This window comes from Liolophura sinensis, chromosome 12, assembly GCF_032854445.1.
Source record: "Liolophura sinensis isolate JHLJ2023 chromosome 12, CUHK_Ljap_v2, whole genome shotgun sequence".
Taxonomy (NCBI): domain Eukaryota; kingdom Metazoa; phylum Mollusca; class Polyplacophora; order Chitonida; family Chitonidae; genus Liolophura; species Liolophura sinensis.
This window is the reverse complement of record NC_088306.1, coordinates 20117327-20140139: the sequence shown is the minus strand read 5'-3', so window position 1 is coordinate 20140139 and position 22813 is coordinate 20117327. Positions and strand designations below refer to the sequence as shown.

Below are 22813 nucleotides of genomic sequence, written 5' to 3'. Positions count from 1 at the left end.
AAAGCATAGGGCCACTGTTGGGTGAAGTCTGATTAATTCCTTTCCTGAAAAACTAAGTCTTGGCATCAAAACTATCATTTTAAAGCCTTTATGTGCCTTTGAAAGCAAGTTTTTACAAACAAAAACTTTGAGCAAAATACAGTAATACATAGAGAACACATTAGGCACAGCTTTAATAAAGGCCTAGGGATTTCCAGGCCCAGACACTTAATATTAATGCTCAACTAATGCCTTTTATTATGCTGAATTTAAATAATTATCATGAGCCATTATTTGAAAAATACCTCCTTGGATTAAAACAAAAAGGACAATTGCTTGAGACAATGAGCTTAGAGGTTTGCTTTAACAACATGGGATGATATTCTCCTGGAAAATTGTAAGTTTCAACACCGAAAAAAATATTTTGTCACATTTATTAGCCTCTAAAAATGGACTTTTGTCGGTGAAATTTGAGGTCATTTTTGGTATGTGTACCTCAAGATATCTTTTGAGACATATTAGACATTCAACAAGACACAGGGATCTTCATAACAGGAAACTCTACCTGCATTATACCCTCTACACAACAACTGGCTTAATGGCTACCTGCATTATACATTGTATCCTCTACACAACAACTGGCTTAATGGCTACCTGCATTATACATTGTACCCTCTATACAACAACTGGGTTAATGGCTACCTGCATTATACATTGTACCCTCTATACAACAACTGGCTTAATGGCTATCAACTCTATACATTGTACCCTCTATACAACAACTGGCTTAATGGCTATTGGTGCTTACAATGTACCCTCTACACAACAACTGGGTTAATGGCTTTCACATGATCAATGGGAAAACAATTTAAGAAGCCCACAAAAATACGGTAAAATGCCATTTCAATCAATGACAAGATAATTTTAAGAAGGCTTCCATGTGAAGTAAAATATGACCATACACAAAACACCTTTTCTGAATGGTTCTGAAACATTACCACTGACCCCATTTGTTTACATTTATGTAGAGACTGATATCTGTTGTATTAACATTACCACTGACCCCATTTGTTTACAGGTATAGGCTGATATCTGTTGTATTAACATTACCACTGACCCCATTTGTTTACAGATATAGGCTGATATCTGTTGTATTAACATTACCACTGACCCCATTTATTTACAGATATAGGCTGATACCTGTTGTATTAACATTACCACTGACCCCATTTGTTTACATGTATAGATATAGGCTGATATTTGTTGTATTAACATTACCACTGACCCCATTTGTTTATATTTACAGATATAGGTGAATATTTGTTGTATTAACATTACCACTGACCCCATTTGTTTATATTTACAGATATAGGTGAATATTTGTTGTATGAACATTACCCCTGACCCTATTGAGACATTGTTCTGCATGGAAATGTCCATCCATTGAGCATTATTGATTGATCATGTTGATGAAACAAACCGGCTGACGAGACTTGTCGCCTGAACATTGGCACATTGAGTCTGCTAACTTGCAGTGGCTTTCAGCCTGACTTGCTGTACAAACAGCTAATTTTTAAACATCGCGTTTCCATGGTTATGCAGGAGAAGCTGTTTGCGTCTCTGAAACTAAACTGTCATAAGTGTCTTCGTTGATTTCCAGAAACTGTTTTCTTGGACGACTGAACATGAAAACATCGCCGGTGTGGATATCGAACCAGAAGGCATGAAGATGCACCTTATTCATGATAATCTTCTCCTTCATGAACGGGTAACTTGAGATGTTAGTCAGTTGTTGTAGACAGTTTACCTCAAAATAACAAAAACACATTTTCTCTTAAAAAAATTAAATTAAAAATAACAAAAAACAAAAAACGTAAAACCACATTTATACCAGGCCTTGTCGTGAAGCTTGAGTTAATGAGCTACTGAATGAGTTCTATATATATAGTTCACCAGAGGTATAATAAAGCTCCTTAATTAAAATCATAGTAGTTATCAAATTTATGACATGATTTACTTATGACTTAGTGAAACCGCAAGTAACTTTGAGCCGGTAGCAAAGGCTACCAAAGAGTTCGCCTGTATTAGACATGTGAATGCAAAACTTCAGCTCAATACATAAAGTACTGAAATCGTGAATTTGGTAAATTTTTTTTTTTTCACATGAAGACAAAAAAGGACGCCTACACATGTATGGCGACACTCAGGGAACGACCCTAAGCTACGCTGAAGTTAGCATGACAATACATTACATTAATTTTCCCAGACTTCCACTATTCTCATGGCCCTGGCCCTTTCATCATGAAGCAATCTTAGAGCAAGCAAACTTGCGTCAAAATTTAAAATTGTTGTTTCTTATATTAGAAGGTGAAAAGTCTGCTTGAAAACTTAAATTCTGGGTAAATTATTGTACAACAAATTTCAGCTAAACTAACAGGTAAGGAACATACCAAATTTAATGACTGAAGTTTTGACTTAAGTCTAAGATTGCCACGTAATTCCGGGGCTTAGTGGTAATAACTTAGAGATTAGCACCACCGATCTCTCTGTTAGTGTGGTTTAACATGAAGTTCATGAGGATCACGGGTCGTCCACCAATACAACACACATATGTACTGTGCAAGAATTTGTCTGTCAGTATAAACCTGCAAGTGATGTACCCTGTGCACTCCCGTTTCCTCCACTATAGAAACTCAACCATCATCGTAAAAGTGAAAACTTCTAAAGATTTAAAGGTGTTAAAGGGGATACAGCATCATATCTGATTGGCTGGTGTGAAAGACAGGCAATCCACGCTATGCTTTAATAGGTACATGTATGGCAGATTTATTTAAGCTGGGGGCCTCTGTGGCTCAGCTGGTTAGCGCGCTAGTGCAGCGTGATGACCCATGAGCCTCTCACCAATGTGGTTGCTGTGAGTTCAAGTCCAGCTTATGCTGGCTTCCTCTCCGGTCGTGCGCGGGAAGGTCTGCCAACAACCTGTGGATGGTCGTGGGTTTCCCCCGGGCTCTGCCCGGTTTCCACCCACCATAATGCTGGTCACCGTATAAGTGAAATATTCTTGAGTACGGCGTAAAATACCAATCAAATAAACAAATAAATTTAAGCGTGACTAAAGTTGGAGGATTTAACCCAGGAAACCCTATCTCCACTGTCAATCAGCCGATCAGCATCAATTCTGTATCCTTTACACTGCAATCAAATTAATAAATAAATAAATGAGAATGAATTAAAAAAACATTCATGTTCATCCTTTCAACACCTTAACTTACTTGTGAAAGCTTGTCACATTCAGACAGCTTCTTTTGGGGATCTATAAACGCCTCAAAATCAAACTTCTTGGCTGCCCCTTCAAACTTGAGCGGTCCCCTGTAGTTATTCTCAGCAGTTAGCTGGGAGAACTTCTCCAAAGAGTCACCACCATACTTTTTCAACCAGTTGCCCAATGGACTTCCTTCATCATGTGAGCACTGCCCTTTAAAGTTGTGCAAGCCCTCCATGGCCTAAAGCATATGTATTGTAAAATATATTCACAAATTTGTCAATAATTTTATTATTTACATAAAACTTCTGTAACAGGTTCAAGTATATGTATGTATGCTTGGGCTTTAATGTCGTAGTTAAACATCTTTCAGTGATATGATAACTAAGGAGTCCTTAGGCGTATGTACATATACTGTGTCTTACTGTGGCAGGACGAGTTCATGCTGCCAAAGTTCTGCCGTCACATTCCATGTGAGTCCATGCTGAAGACACCAGACCTGACACCCCATCCAGTCACATTATACTGACACCAGGACAACCAGTCCTGTTTCCTGACTCTAACCTGTCATTGCTGAGTGCCAAGCCAGGCAGTAAGAAGCACCAGTTTTAAAGTCTTCAAGTCTTTAAAGTTTTAAAGGTTAAAGGTGAACTATAACCTCTTAATTTGAGTTCCCTTTGGGGTTCTGTAATTCACGGTATTAAAAAATTGGAATTATTTATCTATTTAAAGGGTAAATATGTAACTTAATACTAACAAGGAATTTATACAGTAAATTAAAATAATTAACATATTTTCAACACCGAATTGATAACGTTACTCTTAGTTTGTTTTATTTCGACCAATCAGATCTACCAAAATAGACAACAGATCGTTGTGACTCTCTACCTCAATTAAACTTGAATGTTATCAAAGCCAAAGATGTATTCAACACCTATTTAAAGTTACACTTTAATCATGAATCAGGTATTCTATACATATAAATTTAGAACGTCCTTCTGGTAAACAACACTTTTTTGAAAGTTACATTTCATGCAGGTGTGAAGACCTTTGTAACTGTGCGGTCTGGAGCGTCTCACCAATGTAAACTCCCATGATGGCTGCCTCTCTGGTCATACATGGGAAGGTCTGCCAACAACCTGCGGATGGTTATGGGTTTCCCCCGGGTCTCTGCACAGTTTTATTACACCATAATACTGGCAGCTATTATACGAAGTGAAATATTCTTGAGTATGGTGTAAAACACAAATCAAATCAATCAATCAATCACTCTACATATTCGTTCTATTATAGTGCTTTTGGTAAACACTTCTGAAACTCACACTTTAATAAGATGCTTTACACATTACACTATATCCTGGTAATTTACACATTTTTAAAACACTCATCTGACCACAAATGGTGAACACAATTTCTGAAAGTCACACTTATTCAGATGCCTTGCTCATTAGATCACCCACTCCAAAGCTGTATAGTAAACAACACTTCTGAAAGTTTTACATACATGCACATTTCATTCCAGTCACCTCTACAGTTTTACTCATGGGTAATTTCTCGTCACTTACCTTACAGTCTGAGTGGCCACACACAATGACATCCCTGATCTCTAGCTTGACACATGTCAGTTCCAGTGCCGCTGGTTCTCCAGTAACGGACTCCTGCAGATTACAGTGACGCGCGTGTGGGATCAGGTTACCAGGGTTACGCACAACAAACATGTCGCCAGGCCGTGTGTCCGTTATCAGCGACGGCTGCAAGCGACAGTCCATGCAGGAGAAGTACATGGCCACAGCCTGTTGGGGAGAAAAGGATGGACTACTGTAAATGACCACAAAAAATTTGCCCAAAAGAGCGTTTTCAGAGGCAGATACATGTCATAGAATATTACTTTGGAGGTGATACATCCTACCCTAAAAACAAACCTCAAAATACCATTTTGAGACAAAAAGAACCCTCTGACATTGGTTTGATTGATTGATTTATTTGATTGGTGTTTTTACGCCGTACTCAAGAATATTTCACTTGGATGATGGCGGCCAGCATTATGGTGGGAGGAAATGGGGCGGAGACCCACTACCATCCCCTGGTGGCTGACAGACCTTCCCACATATGGCCAGAGAAGAAGTCAGCATGAGCTGGACTTGAACTTACAGCTACCACATTGTTGGGATGATCCCTCAACCACATATACATTGGGTACTATAATCTCTTCATTTATATATATAAATGACACACCCTAATTCCTTAACCTTGCCTTCACAATATGCTTAAATACACATTTTGCAAACATGCATAAAGGTGGAAGAATTACACTTCATCGTCTGAAAATTTATCTGCATTAATTACATGTACTTTTGAATCTATATATACCAATACACCATAATTTTTACATATAATGGGATACAATAAACTCCTTGGGGTTTATTCCCATTCCCACCAATGATTTGGTCTGAACATGTCAAGAGAGTACAGAAGATAAAAGGGTGTTCCAACTACTAAGCAGTGTTAAGCTACGACCAACACATGTTAGGTCGATAAAACAAACAGTAATAAAACACAAACCCATGTAAACTTGAGTATTAGTGTAAACATATAACTTTAGTAATTATTTAAGCTATGGAATTTCTCTACAGCTTTTGATTTTACTCTGTGTGTGTATCTTCCGTGATATGGGGTTGGTGCTGCTTTAAGTGTGTGGGCATGTTTGTTGTACTACGTTTGTACTTGATTGCGATATAACACACTCGACCGATAGTTGTGAAGTAGAGTCCTGTCAAGAGTGCAACATATTTCCAAACCGCTGATTTTCCCAGTGGGAATTTCAAAGTTTAAGGTCTGTCAGGAAATGTTTCGACATCTTCGTTTGACGTCGTGTTTTTTGTTTACATGGAAGTTCATCAGTACGGATAGCTTGATTGGCCACAATTCTAGAGCAGATACACCAATACTGCAGCATATCCTTACATCCCTACTATCTTGTGGTATTTGTATACTTGTCACGAAAGAACTGATTTGCTGAATATTATAGAAGAGGAAACAAAACTGTAAATATTATATATTGTAAATTTCACCTGAAGATTGACTTTATTCCAGTGGTTGGGGTATTATTAAACGCTGGCAGCCAAATTTCAATCGTTCATTTACCTACACATAAACCATGATCCTTATATAGGTAGTACCCCTCACCTTAGGATTGGCTTTAAAACTGTTCAGCTGATGAACCATTTCCTGTTTAGTGCCCTGATGGTAGCGCAGGATGCCCCGCAGAAGCTTTTCCAGGCCTGGCATGATTCTGACAGTGGGCTGTCGTATGGTGACTTTCTCGTAGGAAATACGGAGGGTGGACACAGATCAAGTTCTCGTGTACTCAGCTGCAGGGCACAGACACAAGCTGTGACAGTCTCAGTCACTGTGTCGTCCACATCTGCTGGCAGTGAACCCACACGGCCTGCGAAACCAAGCAATAAAGGACAGGACAGTAAAAACAACAGATCAAATTTACATGTATCTACAGGTCTGTAGCCTGTTGTGTATTGTATAAAAAAAACCCCATCTGACATGAATCTGCCCATAAACATGGTGGTATAAATAGGTCTGCTGTGCGGCACCCTGCTTTATACCAGCCAACTTGAATGGAACTACAGGGAGCAGGTGTGGTGAGCCAAGCATAACACGGCACGTTGTGCCTCCTGCTATTTAAACCTCCATGGACAGAGTATTAGCAAGCCACATGTAGAGTTCTGTCTTTCCTCTACAAGCCAAGACAACTTACACTCGAGACAGTGTTGGTCCTAATTATGAACTCTCCCATATAACCTCTTCATAATGGAGACTTTTACCAATTGTGTTATGTACAACACACATGTTCATGCTATATGATCAATGTTGGAAGCCAGTCTTGATTCTGATTTTATTTATTTCACCATGCTGGTATAAGGATAACAATTATGATTAAATAAACTAATGGCAGGAATAAAGCTCTTAGTGAGCTTGTTCTGTCCAATGGCAATAGAGCAGATATACTTAAATAGAAAACATAGCAGCCATGATAATATATAGTAGACATGCAGAGTATGTTTTTTTCCTCTTAAAAAACTCTTAAATGTGTGAGAAGAAACTACCTGTAGCACTGCATTTTGCTACAGATCTCTTTTGAAAAAAAAAGTTGAAAAGAAAAAAATGTTAATACAATTCACTCCTCCGATTTGAAAGATTAATCCTTCCTTTTTGTAGGCATATGCATAACGATAAATAGCATACAACTGTCTTTATAACCTACCCTCAAACCCCCCCCCCCCCCCCCACCCGCCCCCGTACACACCGTAAATGCATACTAGGATATGTGCACCTAACTTAAACAAACCTTTCTTTTGATGAACGTAGGCCAGCGCACTGTCAACAGCTTGTCAATGGAAATGACAAGTGCAACAACAGCAACATGCGCGGTAGCCGAGCCCGCTCAAAACAAGTATCGGAGACACATCAATGTCTCGTTTAGGGCTCAGGCGCGATGTGAAAGCATCCCTCAAGTCAATGATAACACTTGTGCTCATGACACGACAGAAAACATTGCATATCGTGATTCTATCTACAACCTGTCATTTCAACATTCTATGCCCTTGTGAACTCCTCATGCTGGCCAACAGCATTCTGTCCGTTGAAGTCGACCACAAGTGAGAAAAGTGGTCTCCCTTTTGTCACTTTCCTTTTAGAGTTATCTCGCCTGTTTCAAAGGGGGAAAAAAATGGCTTTTAAAAGATAGGAAAGATGAGATATGTCGACGATTCAGGGCTTTGCCTCGAGTGGAGACTGACGTACATGTGGAGCTCAGAAGAAAACTCTGGGATGGCATCGGCCTACACCCTCTGTGTTGTTTGGTAGATATACCCACTTGTTTTTACTCTGCCACTGAGATTGCTTCATAGATAAGTGTATATAGGCCTAATATATTGTTTGTGTATACCTCTATGACTGCAATATATATTTGTACATTTGCGCACGGCCAATTTTTGCCAATACTCTGCATCACTAACCCGAGCGCCTTTTGTCTTGTCCCGGCCCGGAGCAGCTCCCGGGCAACACCCACTTGTGCTTGAACAGTCTTACGTAATAACACACTTGTCCTATACACCTTAGATATTATATTTAGATTAACTGACCATGGACGACACCGAAGGGGGTGAGGATTCTGTGGAATTCTCGGAGGTCCGTTCCAGTAATAAACGCGTGCGCGATTTATCCTTGGATCGGGCGTCCTCTGAGGGGAAGGAACCTAGACAAGTAAACACCAGGTCAAATTCAGGCAATCACAGCGTGGTTATATGCTCTATGGGTGGCCTGCCCATTACAGCGTGGAACAGCATAAAAACAGCTATCGGTAACATCAAACAGGTGAAAAGGCAGGGTTCCAAGGAGCTATTAATTATATGTACGGGACCAGTCCAAGTTCAAAAGGCTTTGGCATTAACCTCTGTTATGGGACGTGATGTGCAATGTAGACAACAGTTATCTGCTAACCAAGCACGGGGTGTTATTTATGGGGTAGGAGATGAGCTAACCGAAGAAGATGTACTGGCTGCTTTGAAGAAAAACAAATGTTATAAAGTGGAAAGGCTATATAAGGGGAGGGAGAAAATGAAAACAAAATGCATGCTGTTGCATTTCGATCTAGAGGACATTCCTACTAAAATTTGTTTAGGTTATGAAATGTTTGAAGTCAAACCGTACGTTCCTCCATTATTACGCTGCTACAGGGCTACGGCCTTATATCGTCTTCATGCAGGGGAAAGCCGCGTTGTCCTCGTTGTGCAGGAGAACATGAGTTTGAGCAGTGTAGAAATCTGGATAGACCTAAGTGCGTTAATTGCGGCTCCCTCGGCCATTCATCTGCCTACTTGGGCTGTCCATATCGCAAGCAGGTTAGTAAAGCCAAGTATATTAAGGTAACGCAGAAAGTTTTGTTTGCCGAAGCTCTTAAGAATGTTCGTGAAGAGAACAGTCGACCTTATCCTGAAAGTCCTGCAGAGAAGGCTTTACTTGAAGGCTCTGAATATTCACCATCTATGTGTAATAGTACGGATATCCTACGTCCGTACGAATAATAGTACACAACCTACGTATAACAGTACACAACCTCGACCAGACGTTCATCCTGTGAAACCCACCTCACAAGTTAAGCCCATAATGAAATATGCATTTACCCAAACCATGTCGGATTCATGTAATCAAATCAAAGATTTGTCTTTGTCTACGGCAACTAATATCATAGCTGTGTTCACTGAAGTAATGCTCAAAGCTTTTGAGCTTGGAGAGGCTGATCAGTTTATAGCTGAAGTCTTCCATATCGCCCAGTCACGGCTCGGGCCTGAACATGTCAACTTTACCCGTCCGTACTCTCTAGTCTGGTTTCTGCTGAGGTTTCGTAATGTTTATGTTTCTAACCTTTATTGCTTCACTGCTTCGCTTTTTTTCGGCAATAATGGAGTTTAATTTGCTTCATCAGAATATTCGGGGTATCGGTACCCACGGCCAGGAGTTTAAGTTCTATCTCTCTAATGTAAATCCTGAACCGCATGTTGTCTGCTTACAAGAAACCTTTTTATAGCGGAATCTTGATTATACATATCCTGGATATTTTATTAACAGATTAGATAGGGAGACGAGAGGTGGCGGCGGCCTGGCTATGTTCTTAAAACATGGACTTTCCTTTTCCGAGATTAGATTACCTTCGTTTACCAGCATAGAAGCCAAGTGTTTCAATATAGCTAGAACTAACGGTCCATCCGTTAGTGTTGTGAACGTTTACAACCCGTCGAACCGTCTGAATCGTTCCGACTTTAACTCCCTTATGTCATCTGTGAATAACTCCTACATTTTATGCGGGGATTTCAATGCATACAGTCCGTTGTGGGGTAGTGCAACTGTTAACCAAAATGGGCGGGTACTTGAAGAATTTATTGATCAATATGGTGTATGTATTCTTAACGATGGTTCAGGCACTCGAGTTGATCCCCACTCCGGTAATTTCTCACATCTTGATCTTACTTTGTGTTCCCCTGACCTAAGCCTGTCTTTTGATTGGTCCGTGAATAATATCTCACCGTGTGGGAGTGATCACCTACCCGTCCATGTATCCTGGGATTTCAATCCTTATGTAAACTCAGTGGGTCACCCTCCCAGATGGAGCATTAAAAGAGCAAATTGGGGGCTTTACCAAAAGGAATGTAGGAAATCCTTTAATTGTGAGATTTTCGATGACAATGTGGATGTATTTTCTGACAACATTGTGGACGCCATTAACGCTGCAGCCACCAAGACAATACCTAAATCTTCTGGTGATATGAAATATAAAATGCCAGTTCCGTGGTGGAATACCGAATCTCTGCTGCCGTTATGGAACGTAAACGTCCCAAGAATCGAGCACGTCGTACACGATGATGATATTATATTGTACAAGAGGGCGAAGGCTGTAGCTCAACGAACAATCAAACGAGCTCAGAAAGATCACTGGCGGCAATTTTGTAGTAATTTATCCGAGAATACACCAATCAAAAACGTTTGGGCTCAAATTAAGTCCATTAATGGCAAGGGGAAATCTGAAGCTATTTCCAGCATTGTTCATAACGATTCTGAATATGTCACTAATTCAGATAGATGTAACATTTCAGCTGACAGCTTTTCCTATGTCTCCAGCTCGAGGAATTATTGCCCTGAATTTATCTCTCATAAGGAAGAAATGGAGAAAGCTCATTCTTTTGAAAATATTGCATTTGATGAAATGCCCATCAATGATGATTTTTCTCTAACAGGAGAGGATTTTTGTCATCTACCTGATGTTACTTACTCTATGCTGTGTAACTTGCCTGAACAGTGCCTTACGGTGTTATTAATGTTATACAATACGGTATGGACCCAAATGAAACTCCTATTTAAGTGGAAAAGTGCTATCGTCATACCGGTGCCTAAACCCGGCAAGGACCTAACTGCCCCTTCATCGTACAGGCCCATCGCGCTTACTGCCACTTTGTGTAAAGTCATGGAAAGGATGATTAATGCTCGTTTGGTGTGGTTTTTAAACAAACACAATATTTTCAGTCCAGTTCAAAGCGGTTTTAGAAACAAACGTTCTACAACCGACCATATCGTCACTTTAGAATCTATTAGAAACGCCCTGTGTAAAAAGGAATATTTGTTTGCTGTGTTTTTAGACATAGAAAAAGCTTATGACATGGTGTGGCAAACTGGTGTCCTTATGAAAATGAGAAGCATGGGAATTGGCGGAAAAATGCTGGGGTGGGTGAAAAACTTCCTTTCGGGCCTTTTTATTAAAGTAAGAGTCGGTCGAAACTACTCTCGACCAGTACCTGTCGAGAATGGTGTGCCCCAGGGTAGTGTTCTATTTCCTACTCTTTTTAATATTGCCATAAATGACCTACCGGACACACTGTCACCAAAACTGACATGCACATTATTTGCGGATGACAAAGCTGTATGGAATGGTTCCAGGAGTCTTAAACTCTGCACCAAGTACATTCAACAGGGCTTGGATGACATCATGAAATTGAGCTTAACATGGGGCTTTAAGTTTTCATCAGTTAAAACCGAAGCTGTCATCTTTACACGAAAAGCTATCAAGCAGGTATCTGTTTCTCTTAATACTTCTCCCGTGGAAATATCCTCGTCTTTCCGGTATCTTGACGTGATATTTGATAGGCGCCTTACCTGGTCTAATCACATAGATTATACGATTACTAAATGCAAGAAAGTTTTTAACTTGATGAGATGTGTTTCCGGGCGAACCTGGGGAGCCGACAGGCAATGTCTTTTGCTGCTCTACCGGTCCTTAATTAGGTCTAGGCTTGACAACGGCTGCGAAGCCTATGATTCAGCGTGTGCCAGCCTCAAAGCTAAACTTGACTCTATCCAGTGCGCCGTACTACGTATTTGTACTGGAGGCTTACGCTCCACTCCTCTCAGCGTATTACAAGTCTTCTGTAATGAGTGGCCGTTACACTTACGTCGTCGGTTGCGTGTCCTAAAGTTTACTTTCAGGCTAAAGTCTACCATTAATAATTCTGCAACGTCTGTACTTAAACCCTTATATTATGATCAGTTATATAGTAAAGACGGTAAGAAAGCCTTGCCATTTAATTTACGGTCGAACAAAATGTCTGACTTCTTTCAGGCCAGGGATATTTCTATTCAGCCTGGTTGTGTTCCTCATTTTCCTTCCTGGAAGTTATCGAACCCATTTGTCTCTGTGGAATTACATTCTAAAGCCAAAAAGACGGATAACAGTAATGTATCGTTGTTATGTGTCAAGGACCATATTAAATCAAACTGGAACGAGTACTTACAAGTACTTACCGACGCTTCCAAATGCCCCGACACTAACAAAGTGGGCGCATCAGTGTGTATTCCAGAAATGAGGTATGAAAAATCTTTCCGCTTGTCAGATTATGTTTCCGTGTTCACGGCAGAGCTTACCGCAATCTTGAGTGCTCTTAACTATCTACTCGAGTTAAGACCGATTAGGGCTGTTATTTTCACAGACTCCTTAAGTTCTTTACAGGCACTTGGTAACTTTATTTGGAAAAGTCGGCAGCGCTTGTGTATGAAATACTGTATATCTGTACTATATTGGGCTATCAAGGTGTATCTGGGGCGTTTGAATGGGTGCTGGCCCACATTGGTGTTGACGGAAATGAGTTGGCCGACAAACGGGCCAAAAAGGCCCTTGATCTACCCAATATATCCCACACCATCCCGTTATCTATACAAGAAGCTATTAGTTATGTCAAACCAAAAGTTATACCATTATGGCAAAATGAATGGGATAACTCTGTTACAGGAAGATTCTTTTATTCTCACAACCCTCAAATCTCTGTAAGCTACAATCTCTCTCTCAACTGTCGCTGTGACGAAATACTCGTATTTAGACTCTTGTCTGGTCACATTAAAACAAACAGCTATTTGCATAAATTCAGTCTCCATGACACGGGTCATTGTGAGGAATGTTTTGTAAAAGATACTGTTACTCATGTTCTTTTTCGTTGTAGACGTCATATTGACGCCAGGCGCGTATTTTACGCAGAATTAACTCGTGTGGGTGTTAGGAACCCGTCAGAAGACACCGTTTTAAAACCGGTGAGAAATCACAACAAAGTTTTTCAGGCTGTTGCCAATTTTCTCACTCGCTGCTACAGATCCTAACACTTAAAATGTGTACTTAACGGTGTACCCAAGCATGTCTTGAAATGTTATCTATTGTTGTTTGAACGTACGTAGTTTGTCAAGGGTCAAACCCTAGCATTTTCTGTGGACTCATTGTGTTAACATTACCCCTCTTTACTGTCCACGCGTGTACCCTTATACCATCGGTGTTCTTTACGGCAGCTGTGTAAAGGTTTAGTTCTCTTGGGTATTGGACATTTATGTAAAGCAGCCTCAATTGGCAGTTTACGTGGGAAAATAATTTATTCAACGTTCCGTTATTGGCGTGCATCATTCAACTTGGATGGGGAAACGCCATTAGAAATTAATCCCCACCCCCCAGATATGTCGGCCTGCATTACAGTTACGTTGACACAATTTAAATTGGATAAAAATCAAAATGACACTAGGTTTTTTTAGGTACGAGGGTGTTTACTTTTAAAACAGTTTCTTTTTTAACTTAAAACTTACCGAATTTAAAACTCGTGTTGGCTTCAGCTGAAACTACGTTTAGACTTTTACATAAAAAAAGACTTGAAATTATTTATTGCTGACCCAGCCATTATAGTGTAAAGTCATCAAGGTAAGGTACTGTGCTAGTGCTACATATATTAAATTCAAACAGTTACAAACAGGAAAGCAGCTGTCGACTTTCAAATTCGCGCATTCAAGTAAAGCTATCACAGTAGGACTGTCCCCAATATACTTATTAGTATTCGTGACAAGGAGATATTAATGCTGTTCTACCACACAACTAGTCAAGGCTTCTCACACAAAATAAAACACAACATAGATATGTGTAAAAATATAAGAAGATGCAGATGTAATCCATTTATGCCCAAAGCGACACGTTTACTTCAAGGACACACATGTTTGTATGTGGTTTGTTTGTGCTTTCATTTTGTTTTGATACACCGACACACGAAAAATTTAGCTAGCGCAATGTAGTAGTGTATGCGGTAACTATCAGTAAGCATTTAGTACATCACTCAGGCGTTTCCCTAACATTTGAGTTAGTTGTCTGTCTTCTAAACATATCTGAAATAAACGTTTGGCATGATTTTAACCCTCTTGAGATGCTTTCAAAACACAAAAATTACACATGTTCAGATGAAAATTGTGCAATTTATGCTAATTGTTTTCATTTTGTTGTTGCATTCAAAATAAGGGTTATTTAACAAGGTTTTTAAAAAGCCTAGTTTTACATAAGTTGGATGGAGTAAATGGGACTATTTCTGTGGTTAAAAAAGATGGGTTATGGCTTAGCATTTTAGGAATTTATCATGGATGGAAAAAATTTGAGAACAATGGGCAGATACTGCGTTTTGATTGGCTTTCACACTTTCCGCTGATTGGCTCTTGAGAAGGAAGCCTGATTGGCGGAAAATTTTCACACACTTACTTCTGATTGGTAGAATTTTCAATCCCTGCCGACAGTATAAAAGGGGCGCGATTCCAGCCTGATCGTCATTCTTCCAGTAGACAGCGTACGAAGATGGTCGGCTCAGACAAGACGGATTCTGATCACAGAGATGAAACATCATGGACTTCTCAGTCTCCAGACAGACCAAGTCAGCTCAGGTAGGCTGTTTTCCTTGTACCGCCATCCTGCAAACAGTTGCTGCGTAACTCGAGTTTTCTCTCTCGGCGTTTACCCTAAACGTCATTTCGAATGACGGTATAAAGCTGTGACGTGCACAGTTCCTTTTCTACCCTTTCACGATAAAAACAAAGCCATTTCCAGTGACGCAATAAGAAATGACGTTTTCCGATTTTGATTACTATTTCCAGTTTTTATGACGTCATAAATTCGTACAAATATAACGTCACAATCAAAATGTTCGTTTGCTGCCACTGAACCCATGATTCAGTATTTGCATGATCCTACATCATATAGTCATATATGTCATGACGTTCATGAATAACGTCATTTACAGTGACGCAATAAATGGGGAAAGGACAAACTCCAGACTGCAGGGCCTTGACTTCATTTTATTGACGTCAAATGTTCCCGTCATCATCTTGATGTCACATAAAACACAATACTACGTTACAATAGAAACTGATACATTATAACATTATACACGTCACGTTACAATCCGATTTTAACGAAACAGTGACTCATGGTCTTGCTTCCAACTAGCGCCACCTCACGAGCATAAAAATATGCCGCCTTCCCATTGATAGCGATCGCTTGTGACGTTCTAAATTCATAGAAATGAAACGTCACAATCAGTATGTACTGTGAACCACCAATATTTGGTCTTACGTCACCGAGGCTTGAACAGCGGTCACGCGGGGTTCAGATATATTCTCGAATCCTGCAAACGACATCAAACGTATCTGATGAGTGGGCTATCTCCCTATGTTGGTTTGTGAATACAACGGTCATCTATACATCGGTCTTCTGCACTGACTTGATGGGTCTTTGCAGGATAAATTTGTTACATGATTACTCAGTGATAGGATACGCAAATATATAGTGTCAATAATCCTCATTTTATTGACACATATATTTGCGTATCCTATCACTGAGTAAACATGTAGCTAATAATATTTGACTCCGGTGTATTTTAACTTAACTTTTTTTTAGTCATTGTGACGTCATAATTTCGAAAGAATGTGACTTCAAAACAGTGTTGAACAGCTGAAAAATCACACCCTAAAGGTGATGGAGACACTATCCTGAGACGGAGGAATTGTGAGACACCATCCTGCGTGATGCCGAAATTGCGAGACACCATCCTAGTGACGGAGGAATTGCGAGACATGCAAGACACCATTCTGAATGAATTATCCTTGTGATGGAGGGATTGTGAGACACCATCCTTGTGAGGGAGAAATTAAGACACCATCCAATGTGATGGAGGAATTGTGAGACACCCTCCTTGTGAGGGAGGATTTGAGACACCATTCAGTGTGACGGAGGAATTGTAAGACACCGTCCTACAAATGGAGGGATTGTGAGACACCATCCCTGTAATGGAGGAGTTGAGACACCGTCCTTGTGACGGAGGATTTAAGACACCATCCAATGTGATGGAGGAATTGTGAGACACCCTTCTTGTGATGGAGGGATTGAGACACCATCTAATGTGATGGAGGGATTGTCAGACACCATCCAATGTGATAGAGGAATTGTGAGACACCCTCCTTGTGATGGACTAAGTGAGACATGATCCAATGTGATGGAGGAATTGTGAGACACCATCCTTGTGATGGACTAAGTGAGACACCATCCAATGTGATGGAGGAATTGTAAGACACCATCCAATGTGATGGAGGGATTGTCAGACACCTTCCTAGTGATGATGGAATTGAGAAATCATCCAATGAGATGGAGAAATTGTGAAACCATCCTTGTGATGTAGGGATTGTCAGACACCATCCAGTGTGATGGAGGAATTGTGAGACATCATCTCAGTGATGGAGGGATTGTGAGACACCATCCTTGTGATGGAGGAGTTGAGACACCATTCAATGTGATGGAGGATTTGTGAGACACCATCCTTGTGATGGAGGGATTTTGAGACACCTTCCTAGTGATGGAGGAATTGAGACATCATCCAATGAGATGGAGGAATTGTAAGACACCATCCTAGTGATGGAGGGATTGTAAGACACCATCCTTGTGAGGGAGGAAGTGAGACACCATCCAATGTGACAGAGGAATTATCCTAGTGATGGAGGGATTGTGAGACAACATCCTTGTGATGGAGGGATTGAGACACCATCCAGTGAGATGTAGGAATTGTAAGACACCATCCTAGTGATGGAGGGATTGTAAGGCACCACTCTTGTGAGGGAGAAAGTGAGACACCATCCAATGTGATAGAGGAATTATCCTAGTGATGGAAGGATTGTGAGACACCACCCTTGTGATGGAGGAGTTGAGACACCATCCAATGTGATGGAGGAATTGTGAGACACCATCCTTGTGATGGAGGAATTGAGACACCATCCAGTGAGATGGAGGAATTGTAAGACACCATCCTGGTGATGGAGGGATTGTGAAACACCATCCTTGTGATGGAGAAATTGAGACAACATCCAATGTGATGGAGGAATTGTGAGACACCATCGTTGTGATGGAGGAATTGTGAGACACCATCCAGTGTGATGGAGAAATTGTGAGACACCATCCAGTGTGATGTAGGGATTGTCAGACACCATCCAGTGTGATGGAGGAATTGTGAGACACCAAGGAATTCACCATTCTAGTGATAAAGGAATTGTAAGACACCATCCTTGTGAGATACAATCCTAAGTGATGGAGGAAACGTGAAACAGCCTCCTGAGTGATGGAGGGAATATGGGACAACATCTTGAGTGATGGAGGACAAGATACACCATCCTGTGTGATGGAGCAAATGTGAGATGCATTTCTAAGTGATGGAGGAAACGTGAGACAGCCTACTGAGTGGTGGAGGGAATATGGAACAACATCTTGAGTGATGGAGGACAAGATACACCATCCTGCGTGATGGAGCAAATGTGAGATGCAATTCTAAGTGATGGAGGAAACGTGAGACAGCCTACTGAGTGATAGAGGTAATATGGAACAACATCTTCAGTGATAGAGCACAAGATACACCATCCTGTGTGATGGAGCAAATGTGAGATACAATCCTAAGTGATGGAGGAAATTTCGGGCACCATCATGAGTGATGGAGGAAGTTTTGGACGCCATTCTCAGTTGTGTTGGAAAGGTGGGACACTGCCCTGAATGACTGAGGAAATATGAGATCCCATCTCGAGTGATGTAGAAAAAACATAGGACACCATCCTGAGTGATTGAGGAATTTGTAGGATATTTTCCCAAATGTGAGATAGAGGAAATTTTGGCCGCCATTCTAAGTGGTGGAAAAAATGTGGGAAACCATCAACAGTGATGGAGGAGATATGGGATACTATCCAGTGTGATAGAGTATCCTGAGAGATGGAGAAAATGAGGATCATTTTCATGATCGTGGATGAATTGTGATACACCATCCTTAGCAAGAATTAAATGTGATGCTTAAGTGATTGAGGAAATGTAGGATACCATCGTAAGTAATGGAGGAAATGTGGGATGGTACCATCGTAAGCTATGTAGGAAGGGCGGGATATCATCCTAAGTGATGGAGGAATGGCGGGATATCATCCTAAGTGATGGAGGAAGGGGCGGGATATCATCCTAAGTGATGGAGAAATGGCGGGATATCATCCTAAGTGATGAAGAAATGGTGAGATATCATCCTAAGTGATGGAGGAATGGCGGGATATCATCCTAAGTGATGGAGAAATGGCGGGATATCATCCTAAGTGATGAAGAAATGGTGGTATATCATCCTAAGTGATGGAGAAATGGCGGGATATCATCCTAAGTGATGGAGGGATGGCGGGATATCATCCTAAGTGATGGAGAAATGGCTGGATATCATCCTAAGTGATGAAGAAATGGTGAGATATCATCCTAAGTGATGGAGAAATGGCGGGATATCATCCTAAGTGATGGAAGGATGGCGGGATATCATCCTAAGTGATGGAGAAATGGCTGGATATCATCCTAAGTGATGGAGGAATGGCGGGATATCACCCTAAGTGATGAAGGAATGGCGGGATACCAAGGTATGTTCTAGACGCAAGGTATGTTCTAGGCGACTGAGTGAATTCAGTATTCAAATCCTGTGGCATGCTAGAATATCAGTTGTCAGTAACAAAATATGTATCTCAGCTGTGCTTTGATTGCAACTGATCATATATCCAACGTAGCCATCTAATTCAACACGATGAATAAACGGATTTAGCGAAATTAGAGACAATCACGTGAAGCAGAGCGCCACAGACTCTGAAGGCTCTGTCCATATTTACTTACAAGAGCGTTATATCCATTGTAAAACTTAAGAAACTTGGAGTGAAAGGGTTTGAAGGAATAACCTTAAGCCACTAGTTTTTGCACTAATAAGTCTTGGTGTTGATTGAAATCGGCCCACAACATGAATGATTCTTCGGTGTATTGCTATCCAAGTAAGGATAATTTACAATGTCAAAATCATCTGGAGAGTCTATAATTGCTTTTAAATTCAGCGAAAGTGGGTAAATATCTTTTACAGTCTTTGCTATATATGGATTGTTTAGTGCTAGCAGATCATCAATATGCCGTTCTGTGAACACCGTCTTAAGTAATGTATGAACTGAGGCACCTAATTCTGAGTGATGAAAGATTTGTCAGACACGATGCCAGTGTAAGATGAAATGAGTTACGTGTAACCATTTGCCAACTATCACACTGTTTTCCATGTTCTGGTTTTATTCTCTAGGGTGTACGTCTTTCATATTCATGATGTGTGGGGGACGCGGGGCATTTTCCTGTCTGATGAAGGCAATGTGTGGAATTATTCACAATGGGGCACTTGTTATCATTCAGTACGATAAAATACGAGTGTATCCTATTTGATGGAATAAGTGTAACACGAACTCATGCTTTGTTACAAAAGATTTTAGGGAGTATTCTGTGTTTGTGAAACACAGCATTGCAGAAAGTCTGAGATTTGATATTACGTGACCATGGTAATATGAGACGTCATTCTGGCGAACGAAAGGGAGGATGGATCACCCGTACTTTCACGACTGAGAAATGTGAGGCACGATGTTAATTGCCTGAAATAGCTTCCTGATGGTTTAAGACATTTTTTCATTCTACATTAAGTAGTTTTTAGAATTGACTTTGGGATTATTGACTCGGTTCGTCGATTTTGGTTGACTGTTTTGGCGCCTAAATTCACACAAAACTTCCTAGTGCATAGCTCTATGAATCTGTCTAGCACTCTTCTCAACCGCCTTCGTAGCAGACGCAATGTTGCTGTAGAAGACGTCGTGTTGCTGTACAGGACGTTATTTTGTAGCACACGCCATCTTGCAGCAAACACCGTGTTGCTATGTTACCGCAACCGGGTATCCACTGGGAAGTTGGCTTTTCATCATTATCCCTCTCCGGCCCCACGTGGGAAGGTCTATGAGGAACCGCGGATGGTCGTGGGTTCCCCCTTGCTTTGCCCTGTTTTCTCATACCATAATGCTTGCCGCCGTCGTATAAGTGAAATATTCTTCAGTGCGGCATACAACACCAATCAAATAAATGAAACAGACAAATAAATCTTTATATATTTTCTTACCAGTGAAGAATCGTTCACAGATTTTTTGTATCTGTATTTATATTAGAATCTCCCAATCCTACATTTCATAATGCTGGCTGCCGTCGTATAAGTGATATGTTCTTAAGTACGGTATAAAACACCCATCAAAAAATAAATAAATAAATCTTCATTGCCCAAGACCGACAAAACTTAATTCAATCCCATGAATAAGTATATCTGTGATGTTGCTCACAAACAGACACACAGACAAACAGACAAAAAAAAAAACACACACAGACAAAAAACACACAGACACACAGACACCCAGACACACAGACACACAGGCACACAGACAAATAGACACACAGACAAACAGACACACAGGTAAACAGACACATAGACACACAGACACACAGACACACAGACACACAGGTAAACAAATACCGGAAAAATATAATCCAGAAATAATGATTCAACGATGTGGCCGTGATGCACAAGTAATACTTTAATATTATCATATTTATGGAAATAAGCCCACCGTGTATACGTTTCAAGCTCATGCCAAAGAGATGACCGATTTAAGAAAGAATCCAATTAAAGCATATGCAAAATGCCAACTTGCACACAAAGCGCATTAACTTCACAAACTACATTTGATGATAGGAGACAGCAGAGAGCATAGAAGTACATAACTAGCTGACACCTTCACTGGGGCAACAATGCCAAAATTTTAAGTAAGTATTCACTTCTGTTGCAGCTTTCCTTCCGGTCTCTATTGCAGAAAGGACGGTTCCGTACTGCTTGGATTGCGTGTGTTCGCCAGCAAAGAACAGCGGGGGTTCAGCCTCTCCAAGAGTACCCCAGTCTCCTGCCTTTATTCCTATGTGATAACAACACATGGCAGACAAAAACTGATGAAACAGTGACACCTAAACAACACACAGGTGTTATAGTAAGTACACATATGCTTGGCCTTTAACATTATTCTTAACAATTTTTCAGGCATATGACGATGAGGAATCTTTAGGTGTATGTGCGTATAGTTCATCTGCTTTTGGCAGAACGAGAGTTCATGCCGCCAGAGTGCTGCCACCACTGAAGTATCATGCCGAAGACACCAGACATGACACCAAGCTCAGTCATATTATACTGACACCGAGCCAATCAATCTTTTTTTCTGGCTTTAACCTTTCGATGCTGAGCGTCAAGCGAGGCAGCAACTTTTAAAGTCTTTGGTATGAAACCCGGGTCTCCTGACTTCCAAGCCGAGGCTTTAACCATCAGGCCTGCGAAGCAGACCTTGAGTTATAGTGTATGCGCTTTCAAATTCGGCCCAGGACAGGGAATTAATAAACGATCGCTCGTTTGCGCATCTTAAAGTTCGTTGAAGATCACTTTTTTTTTCACAAGTGTGGGAAAGCATAAGTGGTAGTTTAATACCCTAACGAGGTAATCTGACAATTCCCCAATAATATGTGTGACCGTTTGCCAAATATGACACTGTATTTACTCTCTATGCCGTGTCTTTTATTATATTGTATTTATGCATAACCAGTATTCTATTGAACAAAACATCTCCATATGTTAAGTGTGATTACATCAAAGCATTTTGAACAATTATAGACTAGTGATGTCTAATGATTTGCAACTATCATCACTGCCATTTTTATGCTGTATTCCTGCATTTCTCGTGCATTCATGTCTAGCAGAATTCTTACCTAAAGCTGGGAAAGAATACGAGCCCTTGGAGAATGGGTCACTCTTCCACTTCGTGCGGGACGTATTCACAACACTGACCAAATCCACGACCGGGCCAAAGGCCGTGCGCAAGCGACGTAAGGCTGTAAATAAATTAGAAATGGACTTATGTGAAATTAGATTGCGAGACATTTTGAATCGTTTTGTGAGATGAGGCTGTGAGGGCAACGCATATAATTGTAACATTTGATTCAAGACAAGATAATATAAACAGTGTTGACCATCATGACACTGTGCCTGCTGCATTTTTAAAGCAGTTCAGAAATGAACTCTATTGTTTTAATGTGACCCTTTTCACGCATATTAATACTTATAAGGAAAGTGTATACCATGTTTCAGAGTAAAATGTTATATGATTTCCCAAGTATATAAATTTGTATGTATATTAATATACCCATGAAATTGTGTCTTACATCATAATGCTGTCCGCTGTCGTGTAGGAGAATGGCGTATAACACCAGTCCAATGAATAAATTGATAAAAA

The 22813-nt window shown here is 40.5% G+C and overlaps 1 protein-coding gene and 1 long non-coding RNA gene across 3 annotated transcripts; one reads left to right on the top strand and one right to left on the bottom strand.

Moving 5' to 3' along the window:
• Positions 1 to 331: 331 nt before the first annotated feature.
• Positions 332 to 14992, bottom strand: LOC135479302 (beta carbonic anhydrase 1-like). 2 transcript variants are annotated; one of them, XM_064759125.1, is made up of 5 exons: positions 14856 to 14992; positions 6428 to 6689; positions 4807 to 5034; positions 3252 to 3482; positions 332 to 1786 (listed from the first exon to the last, which is right to left on the bottom strand). In XM_064759125.1, the coding sequence occupies exons 2-5, from the start codon at positions 6527 to 6529 to the stop codon at positions 1574 to 1576; spliced, it is 774 nt and encodes a 257-aa protein (XP_064615195.1). In that variant the 5' UTR covers positions 6530 to 6689; positions 14856 to 14992; the 3' UTR covers positions 332 to 1573. The 2 variants fall into 2 exon arrangements, with proteins under 2 accessions (XP_064615195.1, XP_064615194.1); XM_064759124.1 differs by lacking the exon at positions 14856 to 14992 and adding an exon at positions 7605 to 7862.
• On the top strand, positions 14921 to 22791 carry LOC135479303 (uncharacterized). The gene is made up of 3 exons (XR_010445844.1): positions 14921 to 15034; positions 21329 to 21523; positions 22281 to 22791. It is a non-coding gene; the product is annotated as an uncharacterized LOC135479303 (long non-coding RNA).
• The last annotated feature ends 22 nt before the right edge of the window (positions 22792 to 22813 follow it).

Bases quoted from the DNA above. Each gene is read 5' to 3' on its own strand.
- LOC135479302 (XM_064759125.1), bottom strand. From the start codon at position 6,529: ATGCCAGGCCTGGAAAAGCTTCTGCGGGGCATCCTGCGCTACCATCAG. The intron at 5,035-6,427 runs GTGAGGGGTACT...TCTCCCCAACAG, and splicing joins GTTTTAAAGCCAATCCTAAG to GCTGTGGCCATGTACTTCTC. The intron at 3,483-4,806 runs GTAAGTGACGAG...CATATGCTTTAG, and splicing joins GTGGCCACTCAGACTGTAAG to GCCATGGAGGGCTTGCACAA.